The sequence below is a fragment of the Rhinoraja longicauda genome, chromosome 42, assembly GCF_053455715.1.
Source record: "Rhinoraja longicauda isolate Sanriku21f chromosome 42, sRhiLon1.1, whole genome shotgun sequence".
In the NCBI taxonomy this organism is placed as follows: domain Eukaryota; kingdom Metazoa; phylum Chordata; class Chondrichthyes; order Rajiformes; family Arhynchobatidae; genus Rhinoraja; species Rhinoraja longicauda.
Window position 1 is genome coordinate 1337158 of NC_135994.1, and position 26278 is coordinate 1363435.

General features: G+C 42.9%; 1 protein-coding gene across 2 annotated transcripts in view; it reads right to left on the minus strand.

Moving 5' to 3' along the window:
* cers5 (ceramide synthase 5) overlaps nt 1-26278 on the minus strand; it is a 70874-nt gene that overhangs the window by 36132 nt on the left and 8464 nt on the right. For both annotated transcript variants that reach the window (XM_078431431.1, XM_078431430.1), the window contains exons 2-4: nt 18370-18475; nt 10117-10247; nt 4399-4456 (exon numbers count right to left, since the gene is read on the minus strand). In XM_078431431.1, coding sequence (XP_078287557.1) covers nt 4399-4456; nt 10117-10247; nt 18370-18475 — 295 coding nt within the window. The remainder of the gene's footprint in view (nt 1-4398; nt 4457-10116; nt 10248-18369; nt 18476-26278) is intronic.

Consider the following 26278-nt stretch of genomic DNA (forward strand, 5'->3'; position numbering starts at 1 on the left):
CACAAAGGAACTGGAAGGAAAAAAAATCCGGAGGATTTATAGGCTCACTGCAAGTCCCTGATTATCATCAGGTACGATTTCTCATTGATTGAGCTGCGTGGCACGCAGACACATGGTGCTACATGATCCAAATTCTACCTGTGTGTTTTATTCGGATAATGATCCCAGGTTGAAATCGAGCAAAGGTCGGTTCCAAGAATATAACTTGTATATTCTGTACTGTAAGAAGATACAAGGAACTACAGATGCTCGTTTACAAAAAAAATGCCACAAAGCGTTGGAGTAACTCAGCACGTCAGGCAGCATCTCTGGAGAACATGGTCAGGTGACATTTCGGGTCGGGACTCATTTTCAGACACTTTAATGACGGACTCGGAACTCAAATGTGTGGGTGCACGGTTACAAATGTAAAGCCTTTGCTGAGGACCGACCATTCTGCATCGGAAAGTCGGAAAGAGGGAGGTTAGGGATGGTGGAAACCTGACGGGGCAAGGGCTGGGGTCAAACCCAGGCTCGGAGGACAGAGGGAAGTGTGAGGGGTGGGGGTTGAAGTAGCAGCATGGTTGGCATCGAGGGAAGCCATACAGTTTACCGTAAATTCTCAATATGAAAGAGTAGGCATCGCTAGATCGTTAGTCAAACAAAAAATAAGTTGCACAGATTGCAATGTTCCTAATTGAAGCAGGGATGCAAGTTTTGCCTTTGTCAAGAGTGTTGCAAACATTCCCAGGTCTACTTGATCTGCTCTTCATTAAATTTTGCCTTCACTTTCCTGTGGAGAGGCTTTCTTTTACAAAAAAAAGCCTGGAGGGGATCAGCATCCGAGTACTCTGCCACATTATTTAACTATGTGTGGAATGGTAGCAATGAAGAGCAGATGACAAAGAAGTGGCTGCACCAGCAGATTTTGAAAGGGAGATTAGTAACTGCGCAACAGATCTAGATGCAATGAAAAGTAATGCAAGATGTTGCACTGTCTGGACTGGTCTGATCAGCCTCATTAGTATCTGCTATATCTTGGGGCGACATTCGCTTTGGCAGCTCAACATATATAAAAAATAAATATAAAAAGGTTTCTACTATTTGCTTCTGTTAATTTCTTCCCATCCCATGTTACAGCCTATAACAAAAGAAAAACACAAATGGCACTAGTTAACATCACAAAGAAAGGTGGGCCACTCCTCACATTGTGGGGCACCTCTCAGTGATGACCAATCAACGATGAAATTCATCACAGCCTTCAGTGCACCTGCATGGTCTTTGGCTGACTGGAAAAACATGCATTTGAGAATCAAAATCACAAATCAGGCGTAAAATGCATGACCTAAGGGGCAAGCAATGATCTCCGCCCTGTACGATTTGGAGACTATAGCAGCACCCGATTTGGCCATGGTGCAATGATTACCTATTGAGGAAATGTGACCTCAAGCCGAAGAAGTTAATGTCTCTGGGATGAAAAGAGAATGTATAGCCCTTTTTTTTTTTTAAAGCCACTTTGAACCACAAATTGCTGGAGGAACTCTGCAGGTCAGGCAGCACCTATGGAGGGAATGCACAGATGATGTTTCAGGTTGGGACCCTTATTCAGACTGTAAAGTGGGGGAGCAGTGAAAGAAAATTGTACATAACTCCCGTCAGATAGAGGGGAACTTCTTCAAACTACGCAAGATTGCTCAAGATTCCAGCATCTGTAGTATCTCATGTCTCCACCATGAACCACAACCCTTCTTTGGTTTAGCCACTAAATTAACTGGGGAATTTGGGGAAGCAAGTTACAAGTAAGCAGTAAGCAGGAGCCACCCAGCACCACTAACTGTTCAAATCTGACAAATTATGGCTTCTGATGCCTGCATAGGGATTCAACAGGGACTGCTGTAAACTCTCTGCAGGATACACGGTGATTACAAACCAAATCACAGCTAATTTGCCAATTAGGGTCTGGTATTGAACAGACAAGATTGTAGAGACTTCTTTACACACATGTTGCACATGGACTTGGTCGAAAGAAAGGGAGGTTCTGCCCAGACTTGTTATGATAAATACAGAGGAGAATTAACTGCAAACAAGACTCAACTTGAAGTGCTAAACTTGGGTTGGTAAATTAAAAAACATAGAAACACTGGAGATGAATTTGTTACAAGACATGGCTGATATTGTTTAAAAAAATAAATTAAAAGAAAATAGCAAAATGAATTGCACTGCTCGATTGCATTATTGGTAACCCTCAGAAAAGAATTGTCTGAACACTTGAATTGCAATGGTAGATGCTCCCTGGAGTTCTTTTTAAACAAAAAGACACCTGGCCATTGGAAAAGTAAGACTCCAGTTCACAGCAGTGGCTTGGGAATTGGAAACTAAAGTTTTGCAGCAGTCTCCTCTTAATAAATAAGAGGTCTGGCATTAAATGCTGCATTTTGTTCTTCTAAAGATAAGTTAGTAATGCCCTAAGAACAGCCAGATAGCACTGGGACTCATATTCTGAGAGAGAATTTCAGTTAATGGTTTTTGGATGGGGGAAAAGGAAGAATTTTTCATTCGACCTCTCATGTGCAAGTCAGGTGGCACAGAAGAAGATGCACATGACTCAGCAGGAAGCCCATTTGAAACAGCTGCCTGTGAGAGTAACATTCGCAGTAATTAACTGTATTCACAGAAGTTCAATTGCTCAGGAGAAACCAAAAGTCAGGCTTTGCATCCTGGAGTGTGGGATGGGGAGTTGAATGAAGCAGCACCACCAGTGTGGGCTTAAATGTAGCACAATGGATTGAGGACACAAAGAAACTGCAGATGCTGGTTTACAAAAAAGCACAAAGAGCCAGCGGATCAGGCAGCATCCCTGGAGAACATGGATAGGCAATGTTTCGGGTCGGGGCCCTTCAGACTCTGATTTGGATAGAGTCATAGTGATACAGTGTGGAAACAGGCTCTTTGGCCCAACTTGCCCACACCAGCCAACATATCCCAGCTACTCCAGTCCCACCTGCCAGCGTTTGGTCCATATCCCTCCAAACCTGTCCTATCCATGTACCTGTCTAACTGTTTCTTAATCGTTGGGATAGTCCCAGCCTCAACTACCTCCTCTGGCATCTTGTTCCATACACCCACCACCCTTTGTGTGAAAAAGCTACCCCTCAGATTCCTATTAAATCTTTTCCCCTTCACCTTGAACCTATAATTATGGGATGAGGGAGAACCAAGGCACTTTAAAGTTTTGATTCAAGGCATGTTGTAGTGGAGCGGGTCCCGTGATAAACCCTTGGTGTACTTTAACATTAAAAAAATTATTCTGAGTCTATTCATCGTAGTGGGTATCTTTTTTAATTCAACCAAAAACTAACAGAATAGCACCTGAAACAGAGAAAAGGGGAATAAGTACAACAAAACGAGCTGAGGCAAACAGGGTATAATTGAGGCCATTATCTTCTATAAAGGAAAATAAGTGACCCAAGATTCTTTGGAAAGACGCCACAGCCGACCTTGCAGCAAACCACTGATCATTGCGCTAAACTCTTGTGGGACCATGCAAGAGTAAAGTCATTGCAGCTACACAATAAAATCACCGCTAATAAATATCTTGCTGCAAAGGCACACCTCACTGGTGGCATAAAGTAAATACTTTGGGAGGAATAAGGTGAGCCGTGAGTCACCACAAACATAGAACAACATTTAAAGAGGCCAGCAGGAATAGATCTGTGTAATTGCAGCAGCATAGCATCTCTCTGCACACCCATTCAGAGGACACTTATCTTTCAAACAAGGCAAGTCAATCCCATGGTCCACTCAGATCTCACAGGGCAAGGATTCAGGCACCACTCCAGGGACAAGAGCAGAAACCTAGGTTAACACTACAGATGTCAAGCCAAGCATGTGTACACTCTCCTAGGTTAAAGTAAAATATTGTGGCACCAGTTGATGGATGTACAAGTTCTCCTGATTATATTCTCCACCTATTTATAATATTAGCCACACATTTGCTGCGCTGTTTGTAGGAGCTTGCTGCGCCTAAACCGGTTGTTGAGAATACCTGCACAGCACTTGTAAATCATTTTGGGGGCATCCAGAGGCAATGAACATTGATAGATAAATGCAATTTATTTTTCATTAAAACAAAACTTTAATGCACAGGAAACCCAACCATCCTCCCAACCCCCAACCTTATTTCTGCACTGTAAACGCAGATCAGTGCAAAGTGAAACATATCTTGACCTCAATTGGGTTTACAATGAAGTAAGAGTTCTGCTAATGGCACTTATTTCAGAGTGCTGTCTACTCTGCACATCTGATAATTCTACACCAGTCTTTCAGTAGACCTCCAACCATCCACCCCAAAAGAAGAATTAGTAACCACACTACTCTTTGACAGAGGTTTTGCACATACACGTACAGACAAACACTTACCTTCCATAGAAATCTCACTCCATAGAAGAATATATAGAAATAAAATGCAAGTCTCCACCTGCAAATACAAAACACTTGAAATCAGAAAATGGGATGGGGTGGGGGAAAAAGGAAAGCGTGATCCGCATATCCAAGGAGCTCAGTCCACCAACCTGGATTTCAATGAAAAACAATTGGGAGAGATTTTTAAAAAAAAAATTTAAGCCTATCCTTCCCTGCCCTGCCACAGCCTGAGCAATCTATAGCTGGCCCTACAAAGGCTGTTAAAACAATCCCAGGCACTGCCAGTCCCCAGCCTCTCAAGTGAACTGCTGCACTCAGTGATTCAGTGGGCACAGAGTAATTGCCTCCAAGCTTCCAGGGTTTCTCCAGCTGCTTTTCAAACACCAAGAAACCATTAACAAAAAAGTAATGTTTATTCTTCTACAGTGCAAGATGCAGAATTTTCAACATAAACCCCTAGGGCTTTCACAAGAAGTTAGCGATTATAGATATCTTTCAACTGGAGTCACACAACAAGCTGATGACGCCACTGGCCAGGTAAATAATAAAGGAACCACACACCAGCACTGAATGCCATAATTCCTTCTTTGTCAAGGTCTGTACCTGTAATCTGCAATGTTCATTGTTACATTGATTCCACTCAATGCACAGTGTAACCCAGCAGAACCAACCAAACCTCATTAGAGGTATACGGCCACAGAAACCTGCTCTTTGGCCCAACTCATCCATGCTGACCAAGATGCCCCTTCTCATCTTGTTCCATTTGCCACCCCTCCAAACCTTTTCTATCCATTTACCTGTCCAGGTGTTTAAAAAAAAAAAATGCTGTTATAGCACCTGCTTCAACTTCCTCCTCTGGCAGCTTGTTCCACATAGCCACCACCCTCCAAGTGAAAAAATTGCCCAAATAACTTGTTCATACTCTTAAAATCTGCCCTGGGCAACTGCCCTTCCAATTTCAACCCAGGGGTTTTCCCAAGGCGACACCTAAAAGGCTTTAGCTTTTAAATTTGATCAAGTAAAATTTCAAAATTGAAAAACTTGAAGTCAATTTAAACACATCTTTAAAAAAAACTTCTGTTGATCATAAGAAGTGAAAGTCAGAGGACAGTTCATTCTTCTGATACGGTCAGTCAATCCCTTAGTTACAACAGATCGACAGTAAGACTTCCTTGCTGATCGATTGTCCGCACCTCTGCCGCTCTAACCATCCCTGCCTGCCCTTATGAGGGGGAAGCTTCCTGCATTCTAACATTAATGGTTATGACTGGAAGCTTAGCATGCAGGCAATCCGAAAATAAAATACATCCAGTGTCTGCACAGCCTTGTGAATGAAGTATGAACACAATACAACACTGGCACTGTATCTATCATATCAACGCCTTCAGGTAAAAAGCAGAACAGGGTTTTGTTTAACTCATCGACTGCATTAGTAGATGATCAGTTTTTAAACTGAAGGGGAGAGGTTGCAGGAGTGGTATAGGGTGGTTGCAGATGTCCAAATGTTGAAGTCCAAATTGTATAGGAAAAGCTGAAAATTATATAGGAAAATCTGAAGTCCAAATTATATAGGAAAAGCTGTAGTGAGAATTCCTTGTATCCATGTAGGTGAAGCAAGGTGAAGAAGTTACACAAGGAAGGCAGTTTACACGGACGACTGACTGACTAGCTGTCTGGAAACATCAAATAGATAGATTAATTCATTAACATCTCTACAGGAAACTGAAGGCAGAGCAGACATTAACTGGTTGTCTTCCTCTTACTCCAACACTAACTGACCTACAATGTATTTGTTTACAGAGTTTTCTAATTATTCAGGCAAGGGTAAGTCTCGCTTCAGTGTTATAAAGTGGTCAGCAAAGGAAGTGGTTTCAGCACTGCAGCAACCTGTTCACATAATCAGCAACGCCATATTAACAACAGGAGTTTCTTGGAGCAATTTGTTTCTAAAGCAAGCAAATAAAATTGGTGAAATACTTCAAAAATGCTGAAGAATTGAAAACATCCAGGGGGCAAAGCATGCTGGCACATTGACAGATAAGACAGAGCTCAGCACCTGTTAATTCCTAGAGACAGTCTCTGCAGGATGAAAAATGGCGAAAGATGACATTTTCAGAGGAACAAGAGAGCTTGTGTGGGGAGGAGAGAAAACAACAGCAGGAAACAATATTATCCTAGCCATTTGTTTTCTTGCCAGAGGAGGGATTGTGGAATTGCATCGGCCAAGGGCTGGGAAACTGGGCAGCTACCCAGCATTAAGCCTTCAGGGAATCTCAAAACAAACAACTTCACGATTTGGAAAGGCACAAAAAAAGGAACTTAACAAGAATCAGCATACGAACACTAGGGTGTGATTAGTGAGTCAGCTTTCCTACCCCAACCCCACCTCTCCTCATTGCTTCTCAACATATTTAAGACCACACTCAATTATAACCCATGGGAAATAGAATCTGCTTTCCAGAAGTGAATAGGAGGGTTCACTCGCAACTCTATTTGGAAGCCACTCAGATGAGCTAGGTCAAATACAACTCCACCAGACCAACAAAGGAATTAGTGTAGTGTTTCAAGGGCCTTCTTGGGACCTTCAGAAAGGAACTAATTCACTTTTCAGCTTTATTGGGAAGTGCAGCAAGTGAAGATTTGAAATCTTGCTCCCAGCGATCAACATGTTTAATAAATGAATGCATGCCCTGAGTTAGATGTTTTCCTTCTCTTTCAACCTCAGCAGAGGACTCTATAGGCACAGTACCAATACAGAGACTCAACCTGTTCCACCATTAAACGAGGAATGCTGATGGCATGGGGTACACAATCTGTTTGGAAAGTCTTGGAAGACCACAGAAGACACTGGGCCAAAAACGTGTTCTTTCCTTCACTGAAAGTTGTCACCAGCCCAAGAAAGTTGCCTTCGCCTCTGAAGCCGAGCCCAGCAAGTGCTAGTACTTTGCCCAAGGGGCCGTCATAGAAAGGCTACTAAAGAACATGACTGAAGTCAAATTCCGTTATCTTCTGGAATCTTGTGGGTAGCGATGGGAGCGGGGAACTGAAGACCACTCATTTACAATCTTTGCTTACGGTGACTGAGTAAGTTAATTTCCACTTTTGTTCCACGGAACTCCAAGATTTCGGCTGATATTCTGGATATCATTTGGCCATGTCCACCTCCGTATAGACAGTGGCTTTGGGTCATTACTTCTGCACGAGCCGAGGCAGCAAGCTATCCAATGGTGGACCTTCAATCTAAGTCCAATCCCATCCATGCCGGCAAACTCCTCCAGTTGGGGAATGCTGGCCAAACTACAAAACTAGGGAATGGCAACGCCCGTTGACCCATCTCTCCTCAACTAAGGTGGTAGCAGGCATCCATGGAGCCCCTTCTACCACTGGTTCATATCAAAGTGGACAGCACACAGACTGCAAACGGATTCTGGAGCCTTTTCCTTCCGTACAAACCAGGTGGTGGAGACCCTTACCAGTGACACATTGGAATGACCAACATTCCATGCTCATAATTTCAAAAAACCTATTAAATCAAATAGCACCAATGTAGATCTGGACATTGATGGGAAAAGTTTAGAGGGATATGGGGAAAATGGGCCTAGCCAAAGGGCTGGTTTCCAAGCTGTATGATTCTAAGATGGGTTTCTGGCCAGAATTCAAGAGCCAACGGAAGCCCAGTTCCAGGGACTGTATGCAGACGGATCAAGCTGCTCGGTATGGAAGGATGATCGTTTGGTTTGTGGCTCTACAAGATTCATGGCCGTCCAAGACGTTCCAAAAAGATTCTGCTATTCTCCTTCCTTATTTTGCAACCAGCCATGAAATGCAGAAGGGAGATTTTGCGACATTCGCAACTTTCCCTTTCCTGCCCACAAGGGTATGTCAGTGCTCTTGCTCGAGCAACAGGACGACATGGACTACACCTGACTTGCCGTCCCGTCACAAGCGGCAATTAGGTTTCCAGAAAACAGCCATTTGTAAATCAGAGGAGGTGGGTGGGCCCCTTCACAAAATAGTTCCTCATTTATTACACTGATCAAGGAGACACAGATGCACTGGTTTTAAAGACCGCACAGGCTATACTATCATTGGGTGTTCTTCAGAGGGCATGGATTAATAAAATGGCCGAGAGGAGACAAGAATGCAATGAAGAAACGTAATGTAATTTGTTTAGGGAGGAAGAACAAAGACAGATATTACATGCTTAATATAGGTAGTTAGAGTGGGCAGGGGACAGTTATTACTCGGAAAGCATTGCCTAATGAATACAGTGGAAGCAGATTCAGTAATAAAAAAAAGTTTAAAAAGAGAATTGGATAAGTACGAGAAGGTGGAAAGAAATGGAGGGAAAGAGCAGTGGAATGGGACTGATTGATGCAATGATGGATGTGATCCTTGTACCAACTCTTTTAAAGAGTTTTTCCTTAAAGTGCGAGTAGAAGTATAATGAGCTGAAGTATCTGCTCCTGGTTGGTTTCTTTAGCAAAGCTACAAAAGGTTTTCAAAAAAAACTGGAGCAAAAGCAGGTCAGCATGGGTGAAATGTTTCAGTGGTAGGTCAGAGCTACTCTTGCTGTGAAGTTTGGACATGGGCATGGCTTCAACACGACACAAATGAAGAATGTACAAGTTGACGTCAATGGATTAAGTCTTGCAGGACCTCAGGAGTTTCTTATTTGCAACCAATACAAAAATATGTTGACGATCGAAGCCAAGTGTGACTATTGCTGCTCGTGCTCTGCTGCTGCCGTCGCCGCCATTACGACATGCCTCTTGCCACACGTGCTCTGCCGCTGCTGCTCTAGGCTCGCTATTGCTGCGCCGCCATTGCCACCATTTGCCAATGCCACTATGGTCATTTGCTCTCCTAAGCAGCACAAACTGAATGGCTTTAAAAAAGGTTTGGTGGTGCGTTTGCACCAATGAAACACAAGGCAAGCTCACTGCCAAGTACTACAGTGACCAGGAGCAGTTTTGTATTTGGTCCCGGTCAGTGTGGCCCTTGCTGCATTTGGGGTGGAACCTGGAATCATGATCCGGAAATCTCAGCAGAAAATGTAGAATCCCATGGAAGAACGATTGGTGTTCGCTTATTCAGTCACCATAAGCTAGTGGACACAGTTAAGGGCAAATTCCATTCCTATTAGCAGGAATCTCACTCTTGTGTTGAGTTAGTGGGAGAGTATTACATGAAGACAAAATACACGATGAAAAGTATATTCACACATCAAACACCAACTATTAAATTTATCCAAAAATTGTGGAAGCAAGAAATATCCCATCATTATATTTAACATTATACTCAAAATTCTTCAGAAGGGCAGTTGGCAAAGTGGGAAAAGAAATCATAGCAGTCTAGGTTTTGATAAACTATTATTGAAAATGCCAAATCAGTACAATAATTAACAATCTCTTTTTATAAAAAAAGGGAGAGTTGCGAGTGGAACAAGAGGAGGGGTTCACTCAAAGCCTCTGCAATGTCATTTAAAAACATTTGCTGATAATACAAAATCTCACAGGTATTTATTCACAAAATGCTGGAGTAACTCAGCAGGACAGGGAGCGTCTCAGGAGAGAAGGAATGGGTGACGTTTCGGGCCGAGACCCAAAATCTCGCCACACATTTATGATGGACAAGGAATTCTGTGCAGTAGGGCTCAAGTAAATTTAATCAGGCACAATCATCGACCCAATAACAGTGGAATAAAAGCCGTACATGCTCTCACAGAATTTTGTGAGCGTGCTGGGTTTATCTTCGTTTCTCCGATGCCGAAACCAGCGCTGAATTTTGCGGACATCCCAGTCGAGCTGCTTGGACAGACCCTCGAGCCTTTTTTCATCAGGAGACTGAGAAGAAACAAAAAAAGAATTAGTGATGCATGAAAGCGTTTCCAAAATCAACTCCAGCAGCTGCCAGCTGAACAATATATGAAACAGCTTGCCTTGGAAGCGAGTGGGGTGGAGAGGGGCTGTCATGGTCCCATAGAAACAAGTACACCTGTTTAAACCACACGTTCTGAGCAAGCCTTTGGAAACAATTTCAACAGAAATCTATGAAAAAGCTTAGGGCCAATAGAAAGTAATATTCAGTAACATTGCAATATGAAAGTGCAAATGTCCTTGGAGGTACTGCACTATGTTTCAAACCTTTTTTTTATTTTTTATTTTTATTTTTTAAATCAAAAATATGTATTCAAATATTAAAATAATATATACAATACAATAAAACCAAAACAGAACCCACCACCAGAATACTATACAAACAAATATACCAATTGAAACTATTATACAATTATATTACAATCCCCATCCAGGATACATCCAATCCCCCGCAGTGCCCAGCGGTCCCGGAGATCCTCCAGGGTGCCCGTGGACAGTGCGTAGTATGTTTCAAACCTTAGCATTTCAAACCCCAGAATGTCAAATCCACAAGGCTCAGTAATATGTCAGCATTGTCACATGCTAGGCAGAGAGAGGACACTGTTACAGAACAGTTTGTGAAGCAAGCTCCTACAGCCGAATCTCACTAATGAAATTAAGTCCAACATGGGCTGAACTGTAGGCTTCCTTTAGCTGGACGTTGTGAAAAGAAAACCAAAACAGCAGGCCATGTGTAGTATATGATTACTGAATTACAGTGAACAGCTGCCACCCATTCCTGAACGTACAACAGATTAATTTCCTCTGGAGACCAATTACTTCCAAATGCCAAAGTTCTGACACTCATCAATGTTAATTACGAAGCATTGTCCTCCAGCTGCAGAGAGGGAGGAAAAGAGAAACTAGGATGGACGCATGCCACAGATGGGGGGGGGGGGCCCAAATAGATCAACAGTGCCTTTCAGTATCACAACAACAGTTCACATATATACTATGAACAAAATCAAGAGAGCTGGTGGAAGTCAGTGTGTCAGGCAGCATCTGGGAAGGAATTAGACAGTCTGAAGAAGGGTCCTGACCCAAAATGTCACCTGTCTATTCCCTCCAGACACTGCCGAGTTACTCTAGCACTTTGTGTTTTGCTCAAGATCCAATACCTGCAATTTCTAGTGTCTCTATGTACAGGTTATATTATGTGATGGCTGCAGTAATACTCAGTTCAACAGGTTATTAAATACGATATACTGTTGTAGGCAGGAACACATTTAATAGCTCCATGTTTCTTCCAATGCTATGCTTGGCCAGGCCAAATTACCCATTCAAGGAGCCACAGATCTCTTGGGTAATGCAACCGTCAAAGACCGATGATTCATAACTGGATACTGGATTCCATCAATATTTCTTTCTCTTAATTATAAGCAAGTTTAAAGAGGGCCATTTTTTCAGTTGCCAATTCCAAAGATCCTTTGTTTTCAATGATCACCACTGTAAGAAAAGTGTCACTGGAGATACTGGGACAGGCAGACATACTAGACTTGGGGATGGGAACAAACTGGGTAAGCCTTTGCAAAGAAGCAACATACGGTACTATCTGGAAACTTACAACGAAAATGCAAAGATTTGCACGTTTTTTCTGTGGTCAGTCAGAAACTTGAGGCATGTCAGATTTGGAATATATTGGAAAAATTAACAGATAAAAAGGAATTTGTTGCCATATGGAGTAGCACTGCACACTCTCAGAAGAAGAAAGGTTAGGAAGACTAAGTCATCGTTTTGGTTCCTCCATCTTCGTCCTTGGCCTATTGGGTAGCTTAGATCCACATGCATCCCCTAAATAACACCCACTTCTACCTCCATGTTGCCCACCCTTTGTCTTGGACTACTCAAATCTCAAGCATGCCCCCATTAGCTCACATTTGCCCTCTTAAGCTCCCCTTCTTTAAGAGCAGGGAAATTCTCCATACATCCTGACCAATATGCCAATCACTCAATAATCAGGCATATTCATATGTGCAATGTGCAGGATCTTGCTATGCATAAATTGGCTTTAGTGATCATGATTCACAATGCACGGCATTGACTGCAATGCGCCTTAAACAAAGGTGGGGGGGGGGGGGGGGGGGAATGTCTTCCTTCTGTTCCACAATCTTATAACCATCCCCCAGTGCGGCAGAAACACTCAAGTTTCACAAAGCCTGTTTCTTCTCTCCCCTCCACCCCCCGTTGGATCCCCTTACTTCCCAAACTGGCTGAGATGGGGCATCTTGGTCGGCATGGGCAAGTTGGGCCGAATGGCCCATTTCTGTGCTGTCTGACTCCATGACCCCACTATTGTTGGCTCTGCTTTGAACAGTTCATGTGGCCACTCCCTCTGATACCATTTTCTCTGACGTGGTGTCGGTTTGTTCAGTTACACATTTGAAGGGCCTTGTGTTCTTACTGTTCAGGGGGAAAAGAAACAATGAAGCTTAAATTGATCCAGGGTTGGGGAGAGAGCTTGCAGCAACGTAATGTTTTGGACTGACATAATGGCTCAAGCGAGCCCCTTCAGATTGCAAGTATTTGCTAAATAAATTGCAAAACATCAAATTGAAAACCACGTCAGTTAGGTTTAGGGTCAGAATTTATACTGGCAAAACATTCACACCCCACTAGAGCAAACTACAAGCCACAAACAATTTGGAAATCAGCAGCAGTAGATTTCAATTTAACAGCTGTACTAAATGTTCCTTCTTCCCAAACAGACAAAAACAGTTACAATAACCTGATCCAAAAGGTCAGCGTTACATCAACAGGGTCAACACAAATAGAACAGCACAGCAAAGGAACAGGCCCTTCATCCCACGATGTCCACACCAAACATGATGCCAAGTTAAACCAATCTCTGTCGCTGCTGCTGATATGATCCATATCTCCCCATTCCCTGCATATCTATGTGTCTATCTAAAAGCCTCCAAATTCCCACCTTTCTGTCTGCCTCCAGCACCACCCCTGGCAGCACGTATCAGGCACCCAGCATCCTCCGCGTAAAAAACTTGCCCCGCACGTCTCCTTTAAACATTACCCCTCTCACTTTAAATCTATGTCCTCCAGTGTCAATTTCACCCTGGGAATACGTTTCTGACTGTCTACCCTATCATGCCTCTCATAATTGTATACTTCTATCAGGTCTTCCCTCAATCTCGGACGTTCCAGAGAAAAATAATTCACCAAAAGCTACATGACTCATTCTGACATGACTCATTGTCTATCATTTATAGACAACAGACAATAGGTGCAGGAGTAGGCCATTCGGCCCTTCGAGCCAGCACCACCATTCAATGTGATCATGGCTGATCATTCTCAATCAGTACCACGTTCCTGCCTTCTCCCCATACCCCCTGATTCCGCTATCCTTAAGAACTCTATCTAGCTCTCTCTTGAATGCATTCAGAGAACTGGCCTCCACTGCCTTGAGGCATTTATTAAGAAATGAGGAGATTTATAGCAAACACTTTAAAATTAAGTATGATTGCATGGAAAAAAATACAACAGTGCATCTTGGTCTATGATGTGACTGTTTATGTAGAAGATAAGATTTTATTGGTCTTTGCATAATAGCATGGAAACTCCATCTCTTCATAAGTACACATTTACAATTTAAAGCATCTGCAGCTACATCTCCTCAAAAGGTCCTGGATCTTTCAGCACAACCAGCACACTCCATACATGTACAAAAAGCACCCACACCAGTTTAACTGTTAAAGCAGTACAGGATATTATAGAAACATAGAAAATTGCTGGAGGAGGCCATTCGGCCCTTAGAGCCAGCATCACCATTCAATATGATCATGGCTGATCATCCAAAATCAGTACCACATTCCTGCTTTTCCCCCATATCCCTTGATTCCTTTAGCCCGCAGAGCTAAATCTAACTTTCTCTTGAAAACATCCAGCAAATTGGCCTCCACTGCCTTCTGCGGCAGAGAATTCCACAGATTCACAACTCTCTGGGTGAAAAAGCTTTTCCTCATCTCAGTCCTAAATGGCCTACCCCTTATTCTTAAACTGTGACCTCTGGTTCTGGACTCCCCCAACATCAGGAACATTTTTTCCTGCATCTATCCTGTCCAATCCTCTGAGAATTTTATATGTTTCTAAAAGATCCCCTCTCATCCTTCTAAATTCCAACGAATACAAGCCCAGTCGACCCATCATATGTCAGTCACGCCATCCCGGGAATTAACCTGGTGAACCTACGCAGCACTCCCTCAATAGCAATAATGCCCTTCCTCAAATAGGAGACCAAAATTGCACACAATACACCAGGTGTGGTCTCACCAGGCCCCTGTGCAACTGCAATAGGACCTCCTTGCCCCTAAACTCAAATCCTCTTGCAATGAAGGCCAACATGCCAATGGCTTTCTTCAGTGCCTGCTGTACCTGCATGCTTACTTTCAGTGACTGATGTACAAGGACACCCAGATCTCGTTGCAGCTCCCCTTCTCCTAATCTGTCACTATTCAGGTAATAATCTGCCTTCCTCTTCTTGCCACCAAAGTGGATAACCTCACATTTATCCACATTAGACTGCATCTGCCATGCTTCTGCCCACTCACCCAACCTATCCAAGTCACCCTGAAGCCTCATAGCATCCTCCTTGCAGCTCACACTGCCACCCAGCTTTGTGTCATTCGCAAACTTAGAGATGTTACATTTAATTCCCTTATCTAAATCGTTAATATATATTGTAAACATCTGGGGTCCCAGCACTGAGCCTTGCGGCACCCCACTAGTCACTGCCTGCCATTCTGAAAATTCCTCTTTGCTTCCTGTCTGCCAACCGTTCTCTATCCATGTCAACACCCTACGTAGCCCCAATACCATGTGCGCTAATTGTGCACACTAATCTCTTGTGTGGGACCTTGTCAAAGGCTTTTTGAAAGTCCAGATACACCATATCCACTGGCTCTCCCTTATCCATTCTACTTGTTACATCCTCAAAAACTTCCAAAAGATTAGTCAAGCATGATTTCCTCTTCACAAAATCAAGCTAACTTTGACTGATCCAGTCACTGCTTTCCAAATGCGCTGCTATAACATCTTTAATAATCGACTCCAGCATCTTCCCCACTACCGATAAGGTTAACTGGTCTATAATTCCCCGTTTTCTCTCTCCCTCCTTTCTTAAAAAGTGGAGTTACATTGGATCAGTTCCTGTGGGCTGGAGGGTAGCCAGAGTCGAGAGAACATTGGAAAATGATCACCAATGCATCCACGATTTCTAGGGCCACCTCCTTGAGTACTCTGGGATGCAGACCATCAGGCCCTGGGGATTTATCTGCCTTCAGTCCCAACAGTTTACCTAACAACATTTTCTGACTAATGTGGATTCACTTCAGTTCCTCCTCCCACTAGATCCTCGGTCTCCAAGTATTTCCGGGAGATTGTTTGTGTTTCACTGTTCCTCAGTGAAGACAGAATCAAAGTACTTGCTTAACTGTTCTATCATTTCCTCGTTTCCCATTATAAATTCATCTGTCTCTGACTAAGGGACCTACATTCATCTTCATTAATCTTTTCCTTTTTACATACCTTAAGAAACTTTAACCCCTTTGTCCTCCTCTGTTGAGTTCTAAATTTCTCCCAGTCCTCTGGTTTGCTGCTTCTTCTGGCCAATTTATATGCTTCTTCCTTGGATTTAACACTATCCTTGACTTCCCTCGTCAGCCACAGTTGAGCCGCCTTCCCAATTTTATTTTTTCGCCAGACAGGGATGAACAATTTCTGGAGTTCATCCATGCGGTCTTTAAATCTTTGCCATTGCATCTCCACTGTCACCCTTTAAGTATAATTTGCCAGTATATCCTAGCCAATTCCCGTCTCATACCTTCAAAGTCTCCTTTATTCAAGTTCAGGACCCTAGTCTCTGAATTACCGTGTCACTCTCCATCCTAATGCAGAATTCCACCATATTATGGTCACTGTTACCCAAGGGGCCTTGCACAACAAGATCGTTAACTAATCCTTCCTCATTACACAATACCCAGTCTAGGTTGGCCTGCCTTCTAGTCGGTTCCTCTACATATTGGTTTAAAAATCCATCCCGTATACATTCCAGAAAATCCTCCTCCTCAGCACTGGTACCAATTTGGTTGGCCCAATCTATATGTAGATTAAAGTCACTCATGACAACCGCTGTATCACTCGGGTTCTACCAGTTCAGGCATCAGAGGAGGAATGTTTTTTTAAATTTTAGTGTTTTGCATTAATTTTATGGTCAGGGTCAGAGCCTCCAGACCTCAAAATGTGTACAGCCTACTGAGACAGGAGGCCAATCACTGCAGTTTCTCAGATCCTCGTTCTTTAGCATTTAAATGGCAGTCTGCAAGATCACCATCATCTACACTTTCTCTGGAACTGTAACACTACAACGAAGTAATATTATATTCTGCACTCTGGTATTTTTCTCTTTGCACTACGTGTACTTGTGAATGGCTTGATTGTACTCATGTATAATATGATTTGACTGGATAGCATGCAAACTATGTTTTTCTCCGTTTCTCAGTACACGGGACAATAATAAATAATAAACCAGCACAAGTAAAATTTAATGACTATTCTCCAAAAGGATCATAGGCAATACAGATAGCAACCATCACAACTGGTCATAATTTTTTTATCAACAACCCTCACCATAGCACCCAGGTGTTCCCTTCAAATCTTGTGGGATTTTCTTCAGCCTTTTCTAGAAAGAATCCTAGATATGTATTTCACTATGTACCATCTTGCTCAGTCACTGTTTTACTTGAAGTATAGTTCGTTTTACTACACTGTTCGCACAGCCTCAATGTTTGAATGTTGAAGTTTCGCAGCCACTGCAGTTTGCATGCCCACTCCAAAGTCCTTTGATCATTTCAACTTGCACCTTTAGCTACACGTTCAAACCATTTACTAGAGCAAGTTTGCAGCTCCTTGTGCCAAGCCTGATTTGCCATTGAGATCAATTCAAGGCCATTTACAGCCTCCCTGGCTTCAACCATGAATCCCCACTCCCCCATCTACAGAGATCTGCCCTGTAAGCATCAAGTTTCCCAATCCAGAGAATTCTTAACCCCAACCCCTTGCCACACAGATGGTCACATACCGTTCAGCCAACAAATATATACAACCACACCCCTATTCCTTATGTCAGCTCTAGGGGTTTGCAGATAATTGATGAGGTTAGTTTAAAAAAAAATAGTTCTCAGCATTTTAGCACATCAGTTCCTAAGACAGAGTCCAGTGTCCTTAATGGGAGAGGAGCGAATCGAACAGTGCCCTAGCAGTTAACCTGCAGTTAAAAATGGGAATACAAGACCCCAAGCCCATCATTGGTTAAATGAAACCACATCATTGGTTCTCTTTCTTACAGTACCTTGATATCAGCTTGGTACAATAATGATACTTTCACTCCAGGTTCAATACCCCTCAAGGAAGCAATTGTACAAGGGTTGATTTGGAGGGGTATTCTAGTATTTTGCAACTGTATTCGATGTCAAGAGAAGAGGGCATGAACGGCAAGTACGAAGGAGAAGATACCACTGAATCAAGTTCACATTCACGATTTAACTGAATGGCACTGGGATGTCTAATCTGTCACTTATGGGCCAGATGCAACTCATAGCCTCAGGGAGTCTGGCCTCCGATGTCAGAATCCTAGTTTCACTTGTATTTGTTATCTATCCACTAATTTGGAGGGCCAATAAATACTGGTCTTGCCAGTGACACCCACATCTCAAAAATAGAGAAAATAAAGCAGAAAACAAAAAAAAACAATAATTAGTCATTAAGAAACTAATGGAATGACCACCATTTAGACAGGCCTGATCACTGCACGCCCATCTATCAGTCACGTATACAGAAACGCAGACGACAATTACAAGAAGCAGAACAGGACATCACACTGCAGCCCTGAACTATTGGAAGCCAGGACAAAAAGGTTAATTGGCAGATATCTAGGAATTAATCCCCGTTCTACCCGCTCAGAGTCAGATGCGAGCAGGGCAAGAAAAAAAGCATCAAAGCAGTAGGAAAAAATCTGAAGATGTCTTGCGACAACAGCACTCACCTTTGTAATTGATGTAAAGACTTTCTCTAGAATAGCATTGGGCTGTGCTCTGCGTGGTCCATTTGCTTGAATTCGAAGACTCACGGCACATGGTTTGGCAATAAACCTGTTTGGATAAAAATATACATACTAGTTTAGTGCAGTCACATGTGCTGCAAATTAAAGCCTCAAAGATACAGTCATCTTGATACTGGATGCTACTGGAAGCATGCAATGGATAAAAGTTTACCAATGGAACAATTGCATCTGGTCTTGTTTCAGTAACAGACAAGAAGTTAGGTCTGTGCAAGTTGGTTAGGAGGAGTGGTTGACACAGCCACAGAGCTTTTAGAGCTGTTTCAGCAGCCTCAGAGACCTTAACTGCATGGCATTGCTCTGCAGTGTTCTTTTAAACAGAGCTACATTTGAAAGAGGTTTTCAACACCAGATAGAAGCTGCTTCACGCAAAGACTACAAAGTCCAAGCTTTAAAAATGCAGAGTGGGCACTGTTACCATTGGAAACAGCAAAATAAAAGGCAAACCTATATTACACATGTGCCCACAAGAGAGAGAGTCTGGTCTCATTACAATGGTTGCACGCCAGAATAATTGAGCAAGGAATTGGCAGCACAGAAGCAGGCCATTTGGCCCAACTGGTCAATGATATCATTCACTCAAAGTTCCACATGAATTCTTCCTACATCTGTTCTTTTTTTTCAAATCATATCTTTATTTAGCTTCTGCTTTAATGGATCTTGTTCATTTCAATCACTCCGAGTCTCTCTGTATAAGAGTCTCTGCTGCATTCCCCATTTAGATTTATGAAATGACCATCCTGCATTTGGGATGCCTAGAGGTTGTGAAAGGTTCAATAAAAATGCAAGTCTTTCTTCTCAAGTCAGGAATCAAGTAGCTGCATCCAAATTGCAAGAATCCCAACATGAAGGAAACTCTTAGCAAGATTATAAAGTTTCTATTCCTGAGAAATAGAAGTTGGATTTAAGAACATTATGTGGAGGGCAGGCATGGTATGATTGCTCTCTCCAGGCTTTGCAGACATTAAGAGCTAGGTTGTCAGCTCAGAAGTTTAAGGGGGAAAGAATACCACCAACCCACTTCTTACAAAACTGGGTAGCACTCAAGTATGAAGACAGGATTGGAGGAGCAAAACAAAAACTTTTAAAGGAGGTGATTACTTGAATCAGGAGATAAAATTGGCGTGTCACAAATGTAATGCTACGGTGGTTATGGGAGATTTCAACATGCAGGTAGACTGGGAAAATCAGGTTGGAAATGGACCCCAGGAAAGAGAGTTTGTAGAGTGCGTTCGAGATGGATTCTTAGAACAGCTTGTACTGGAGCCTACCAGGGAGAAGGCAATTCTGGATTTAGTGTTGTGTAATGATCCTGATCTGATAAGGGGACTAGAGGTAAAAGAGCCATTAGGAGGCAGTGATCACAACATGATAAGTTTTACTCTGCAAATGGAAAGGCAGAAGGGAAACTCGGAAGTGTCAGTATTACAGTATAGCAAAGGGGATTACAGAGGCATGAGGCGGGAGCTGGCCAAAATTGACTGGAAGGAGGCCCTAGCAGGGAAGACGGTAGAACAGCAATAGCAGGTATTCCTGGGAATAATGCAGAGGTTGCAGGATCAATTTATCCCAAAGGCGGAAAGATTCTAAGGGGAGTAAGAGACACCTGTGGCTGACGAGGGAAGTCAAGGACAGCATAAAAATTAAGGAGAGGAAGTATAACATAGCAAAGAAGAGTGGGAAGACAGAGGATTGGGACTCTTTTAAAGAGCAACAAAAGTTAACTAAAAAGGCAATACGGGGAGAAAAGATGAGGTACGAGGGTAAACTAGCCAATAATAGAGGAGGATAGCAAAAGTTTTTTTAGGTACGTGAAGAGGAAAAAAATAGTCAAGGCAAATGTGGGTCCCTTGAAGACAGAAACAGGGGAATTTATTATGGGGAACAAAGAAATGGCGGACGAGTTAAACCGTTACTTTGGATCTGTCTTCACTGAGGAAGATACACACAATCTCCCAAATGTTCTAGGGGCCGGAGAACCTAGGGTGATGGAGGAACTGAAGGAAATCCACATTAGGCAGGAAATGGTTTTGGGTAGACTGATGGGACTGAAGGCTGATAAATCCCCAGGGCCTGGTGGTCTGCATCCCAGGGTACTTAAGGAGGTGGCTCTAGAAATAGTGGAAGCATTGGAGATCATTTTTCAATGTTCTATAGATTCAGGATCAGTTCCTGTGGATTGGAGGATAGCAAATGTTATCCCACTTTTTAAGAAAGGAGGGAGAGAGAAAACGGGTAATTATAGACCAGTTAGTCTGACATCAGTGGTGGGGAAGATGCTGGAGTCAATTATAAAAGACGAAATTGCTGAGCATTTGGATAGCGGTAACAGGATCATTCCGAGTCAGCATGGATTTATGAAGGGGAAATCATGCTTGACAAATCTACTGGAATTTTTTGAGGATGTAACTAGGAATATTGACAGGGGAGTCGGTGGATGTGGTGTACCTCGACTTTCAGAAAGCCTTCGACAAGGTCCCACATAGGAGATTAGTGGGCAAAATTAGAGCACATGGTATTGGGGGTAGGGTACTGACCTGGATAGAAAATTGGTTGACAGACAGAAAGCAAAGAGTGGGGATAAATGGGTCCCTTTCGGAATGGCAGGCAGTGACCAGTGGGGTACCGCAAGGTTCGGTGCTGGGACCCCAGCTATTTACGATATACATTAATGACTTAGATGAAGGGATTAAAAGTACCATTAGCAAATTTGCAGATGATACTAAGCTGGGGGGTAGTGTGAATTGTGAGGAAGATGCAATAAGGCTGCAGGGTGACTTGGACAGGTTGTGTGAGTGGGCGGATACATGGCAGATGCAGTTTAATGTAGATAAGTGTGAGGTTATTCACTTTGGAAGTAAGAATAGAAAGGCAGATTATTATCTGAATGGTGTCAAGTTAGGAAGAGGGGATGTTCAACGAGATCTGGGTGTCCTAGTGCATCAGTCACTGAAAGGAAGCATGCAGGTACAACAGGCAGTGAAGAAAGCCAATGGAATGTTGGCCTTCATAACAAGAGGAGTTGAGTATAGGAGCAAAGAGGTCCTTCTACAGTTGTACCGGGCCCTGGTGAGACCGCACCTGGAGTACTGTGTGCAGTTTTGGTCTCCAAATTTGAGGAAGGATATTCTTGCTATTGAGGGCGTGCAGCGTAGGTTCACTAGGTTAATTCCCGGAATGGCGGGACTGTCGTATGTTGAAAGGCTGGAGCAATTAGGCTTGTATACACTGGAATTTAAAGGGATGAGGGGGGATCTTATCATATCATATATATACAGCCGGAAACAGGCCTTTTCGGCCCTCCAAGTCCGTGCCGCCCAGCGATCCCCGTACATTAACACTATCCTACACCCACTAGGGACAATTTTTACATTTACCCAGCCAATTAACCTACATACCTGTACGTCTTTGGAGTGTGGGAGGAAACCGAAGATCTCGGAGAAAACCCACGCAGGTCACGGGGAGAACGTACAAACTCCTTACAGTGCAGCACCCGAAGTCAGGATCGAACCTGAGTCACCGGCGCTGCATTCGCTGTAAAGCAGCAACTCTACCGCTGGGGATTGGACACATTAGAGGCAGGAAACATGTTCCCAATGTTGGGGGAGTCCAGAACAAGGGGCCACAGTTTAAGAATAAGGGGTAGGCCATTTAGAACGGAGATGAGGAAGAACTTTTTCAGTCAGAGAGTGGTGAAGGTGTGGAATTCTCTGCCTCAGAAGGCAGTGGAGGCCAGTTGGTTGGATGCTTTCAAGAGAGAGCTGGATAGAGCTCTTAAGGATAGCGGAGTGAGAGGGTATGGGGAGAAGGCAGGAACGGGGTACTGATTGAGAGTGATCAGCCATGATCGCATTGAATGGCGGTGCTGGCTCGAAGGGCTGAATTGCCTACTCCTGCACCTATTGTCTATTGTCTATTGACTCCTCTCACATTTGCATCAAACGCTTCTTTTTGGAAAACTCTTGAATATTCCCCCTCTCCTAAAAGTGCAAATCATAAAAAGTATTTTGTCTCAAGGCAAACACCGGTTATTTCCCTCTTAGACGTTTAGTCTGAACTCTACACACCCTCTTACTTGCCGAATTACCGAAAGCAATGAATTAATCAAAGTAGGAATTTAATAGCATGGAGTAAATTTAGCACTAAACAGAATTAAGTTTTAATTTCAAAATGGATTACACAATCAGTTTCAAACAACCCAGTTCCCTTTTAAACGATAACAGCCAATAGTGGCCATGGCAAAGAATTCAACATTCTATTCACTGAAGGAAAACACAAAGTACCACCATTATACTTGGAGTCAAGCTTGATCCAAAGTGGAACCCAACAACTGGGTTTTAAAGTTGGTCTTTGTAAATGTTTTTTCCAGCGGAGTCTTCCAAATCTCTCCCAACATTCAGCAATTACACATTCCAACCCACGTTTCTTCAGCCAGAAAATTGCATTCCACTATAACATCTGCTATTCACAAAAAGAAATCCAGCAGCCTTGCCCAGGAGCAGCTCCTTCCCACTAGCGCAGTGACAGAGTCAAATTCATTTCCTATCACTAGGAATTCCTGTTTAGTTGGGCCTTGGACTTAGTTTTGTGTTATACACAACAGCTCAGAACTGACTAGATTCTCTTTCACAGTCAGACCCTGTGAATCAGGAAACAAAATTCATCATGTTAGCAATTAGCAAAGGAACAGAGAAAAGGCAATGCAAGAAAAAAACTTCTAAAAAAATAAATGAGAACATGGAGAAGATCTGGAGAGCACAGCCAGGGGTGGTAGTAGAGGCCCACTCAATTGTATAGGTTCAAAAGGAAGGAATTTGTAAGGTTATGAGAAAGGCGAGAGAGCAAGATTATCTGCATTGCATCTACATGGAGCCTGTACAGATTCGACAAGCCAAATGGCCTCCTGCACTGCAAACTTTGTGAAGTTGGAAAAAAGACTTCAAGAAAAAGAACGAGGGACCTCGCTGGTTTGCAACAATTTCACACCCAACCAGAAGTTCAATTTACATCAGTTTAAGTACAAGCAGGCTGTTTTAAATCTAGTCCAGGCAGGAATGAACAAAGTCCCAGGGTTGTAAGGTCAGCTTGCAAATTCACTGCACAGTTCACATGCTTTAATCCAATTTTGGAAATTAAATAAAGGCCAATTTTCCCTTTGATTAATGTCATTTAACATTCAAAACATATGGAATGCCAAATGCATGCAAGAGCCAGTTTCCATCCAACTTCCAAAAACAACCGATTTCCCATTTTTAAGAGCCATTTCATGACAAAAAAATCATAATCATCTTGAAACTGTAAAAGGAGGAGGAAAGGGGGACAATAGCTCGATTACTAACTCCTGCAGTCCAACATCCAACTCCATAACACATTGGTCATTATAATGCCTTGCTACCATGAAGCCCTCAGGGCCAATTTCTCAGCAAAGAACAGACCAGACATTATAAAAGCTGATATTTACTTCACAACACGTGCTAGAACCCACCTTTGGAAACAGCAACTTTTAAAAAGATAGTTAAGTCACACTCCTATTGAAAAGCAGACATTAAAAAAAAACAAATTAACAAGCACATACTAAATAATCAAAATATTCCCCATCCCAATTTGCAGCCTATTGTCCCTCCCTGGCTAAATTAGTCGAGCTGGGGCTAGGGGGTGCAGATAAAAGCCTCTGCGATATATTAATTATCCCAAAGTTAACGAGATACCCTCACAAAACAAGCTCCCCCAGTATCAAAATGGTGATTCTCCGACAATTTGCTTCCCACCAAACTCCCAGAAAAAAACTGGATGCCATTTTTCTTGAGACTTCTGGTGACCACTATCACCAATGTCAGCACAGTGCAGTAATGTTGGCTCAGGACAGTTTTATTCAACATCATCTCCAATAAGGTACTCCTACAAAATAATTACCTCTTTTTGCTTACAAACACACAATACAATGGGAGACATCAGTTGAAAGGACTCAAGGCAAAAAAGATGGCCGAGCTCCCATCTTTTCTGGCTCAGAGGGAGGTTTTAGTTGGATTTTATTTTCATGAAAGTAGCATGATGCTTTGAAAGGAGGAAGAGATTTTTTTCCATGACATGGTTCCCACATTTACAAGTACAGTGTGTAAATATTTTCACAGACCACTATGTAAAGCAGAAGCCACAGAAATAACAAGAACAAAGTTATGAATCTGCAGAGCTGAGCATACTTCACTTTGTCCATACTTCGAGGAGACAAGCCCTCAACAGCACAGTGTGTACAGGTACTCAAACGACACGGAACTGGAAATCTGGAAGAAAGTTTCACCTTTTCCAGTGGTCAGGAAGAGGACCCGGGACTGGTCGAGACAGAACCTTATGTATTGCTTTATTTAGCATAACTGCCAGTTTTTTTTTGGCCCTGGTTAAAACAGTGAACTAGCAGGCTCTTAAATTCTGCTGATTAATTGGTGAAAGGCACAGAACATTCACGGGAGACCCAGCGAAAGGAATCGGACGTTTATCCAAGGAGGAAGCAGAACCCGACACACAATCTACACCGGATGGGGCCTGATTAGAAGCGCTGCGATCCCACTCTGCTGTGTTGGGTTTGTATCTAGACCAGGATGATTTATTTAGGTCTTTCCCATGTGGCCTCTGTTCATTAATACTTCGTACTCCATTCTCAGACAGACCAGTAACAGAGGTTGTTAGACTTGGTGATGGTCCAACGAGGTATGGTCTTCAGGCTCAGACTGCTTAAGGTTGGGTTCGTTTAAAAACAAACTTATACCCAAACAGACCTCCAATTCCCCTTTAAAGCTATGCCCTCTAGTTTTTGAACTCTGGAAAAAGGTTCTGATCATCTACAGAGCATTCAGAAAGTATTCAGACCCCTTCACTTTTCCACGTTTGTTACGTTACAGCCTTATTTTAAAATGGATTAAATTATTTTTTTATCATCAATCTACACACAATACCCATAACAAAAAAAGTGAAGACGGATGTTTAGAAATTTTTGCAAAGTAATTAAAAAGAAATAACTGAAATATCACATTTACATAAGTATTCAGACTCTTTGCTATGACATTCAAAATTGAGCTGATGTTCATCCTGTTTCCATTGATTATCCTCGATTATCTCAATCGTAGAGCAACTTGATTGGAGTCCGCCAGTGGTAAATTAAATTGATTGGAAAGGCACACACCTGTCTATATCAGGTCCCACAGTTGACAGTGCATGTCAGAGCAAAAACCAAGCCGTGAAGACGAAGGAATTGTCTGTAGACCTCCGTGACAGGATTGCGTTGAGACCCAAATCTGGGGAAGGGTATAAAACAATTTCTGCAGCATTGCAGGTCCCGAAGAGCACAGTGGCCTCCGTCATTCTTAAATGGAAGAACTTTGGAACCACCAGGACTCTTCATAGAGCTGGCTGCCTGGCCAAACTGAGCAATCGGGGGAGAAGGGCCTTGGTCAGGGAGGTGATCAAGAACCCGATGGTCACTCTGACAGAGCTCCAGGGTTCCTCTGTGAAGATGGGAGAACCTTCCAGAAGGACAACTATATCTGCAGCACTCCACCAATCAGGCTTTTATAGTAGAGTGGCCAGACGGCAGCCACTCCTCAGTAAAAGGCACATGACAGCCCGCTTGGAGTTTGCCAAAAGGCACCTAAAGGACTCTTAGACCATGAGAAACAAGATTCTCTGGTCTGATGAAACCAAGATTGAACTCTTTGGCCTGAATGCCAAGTGGCACCGCTCATCACCTGGCCAAATACCATACCTACGGTGAAGCATGGTGGTGGCAGCATCATGCTGTGAGGATATTTTTCAGCAGCAGGAACTGGGAGACTAGTCAGGA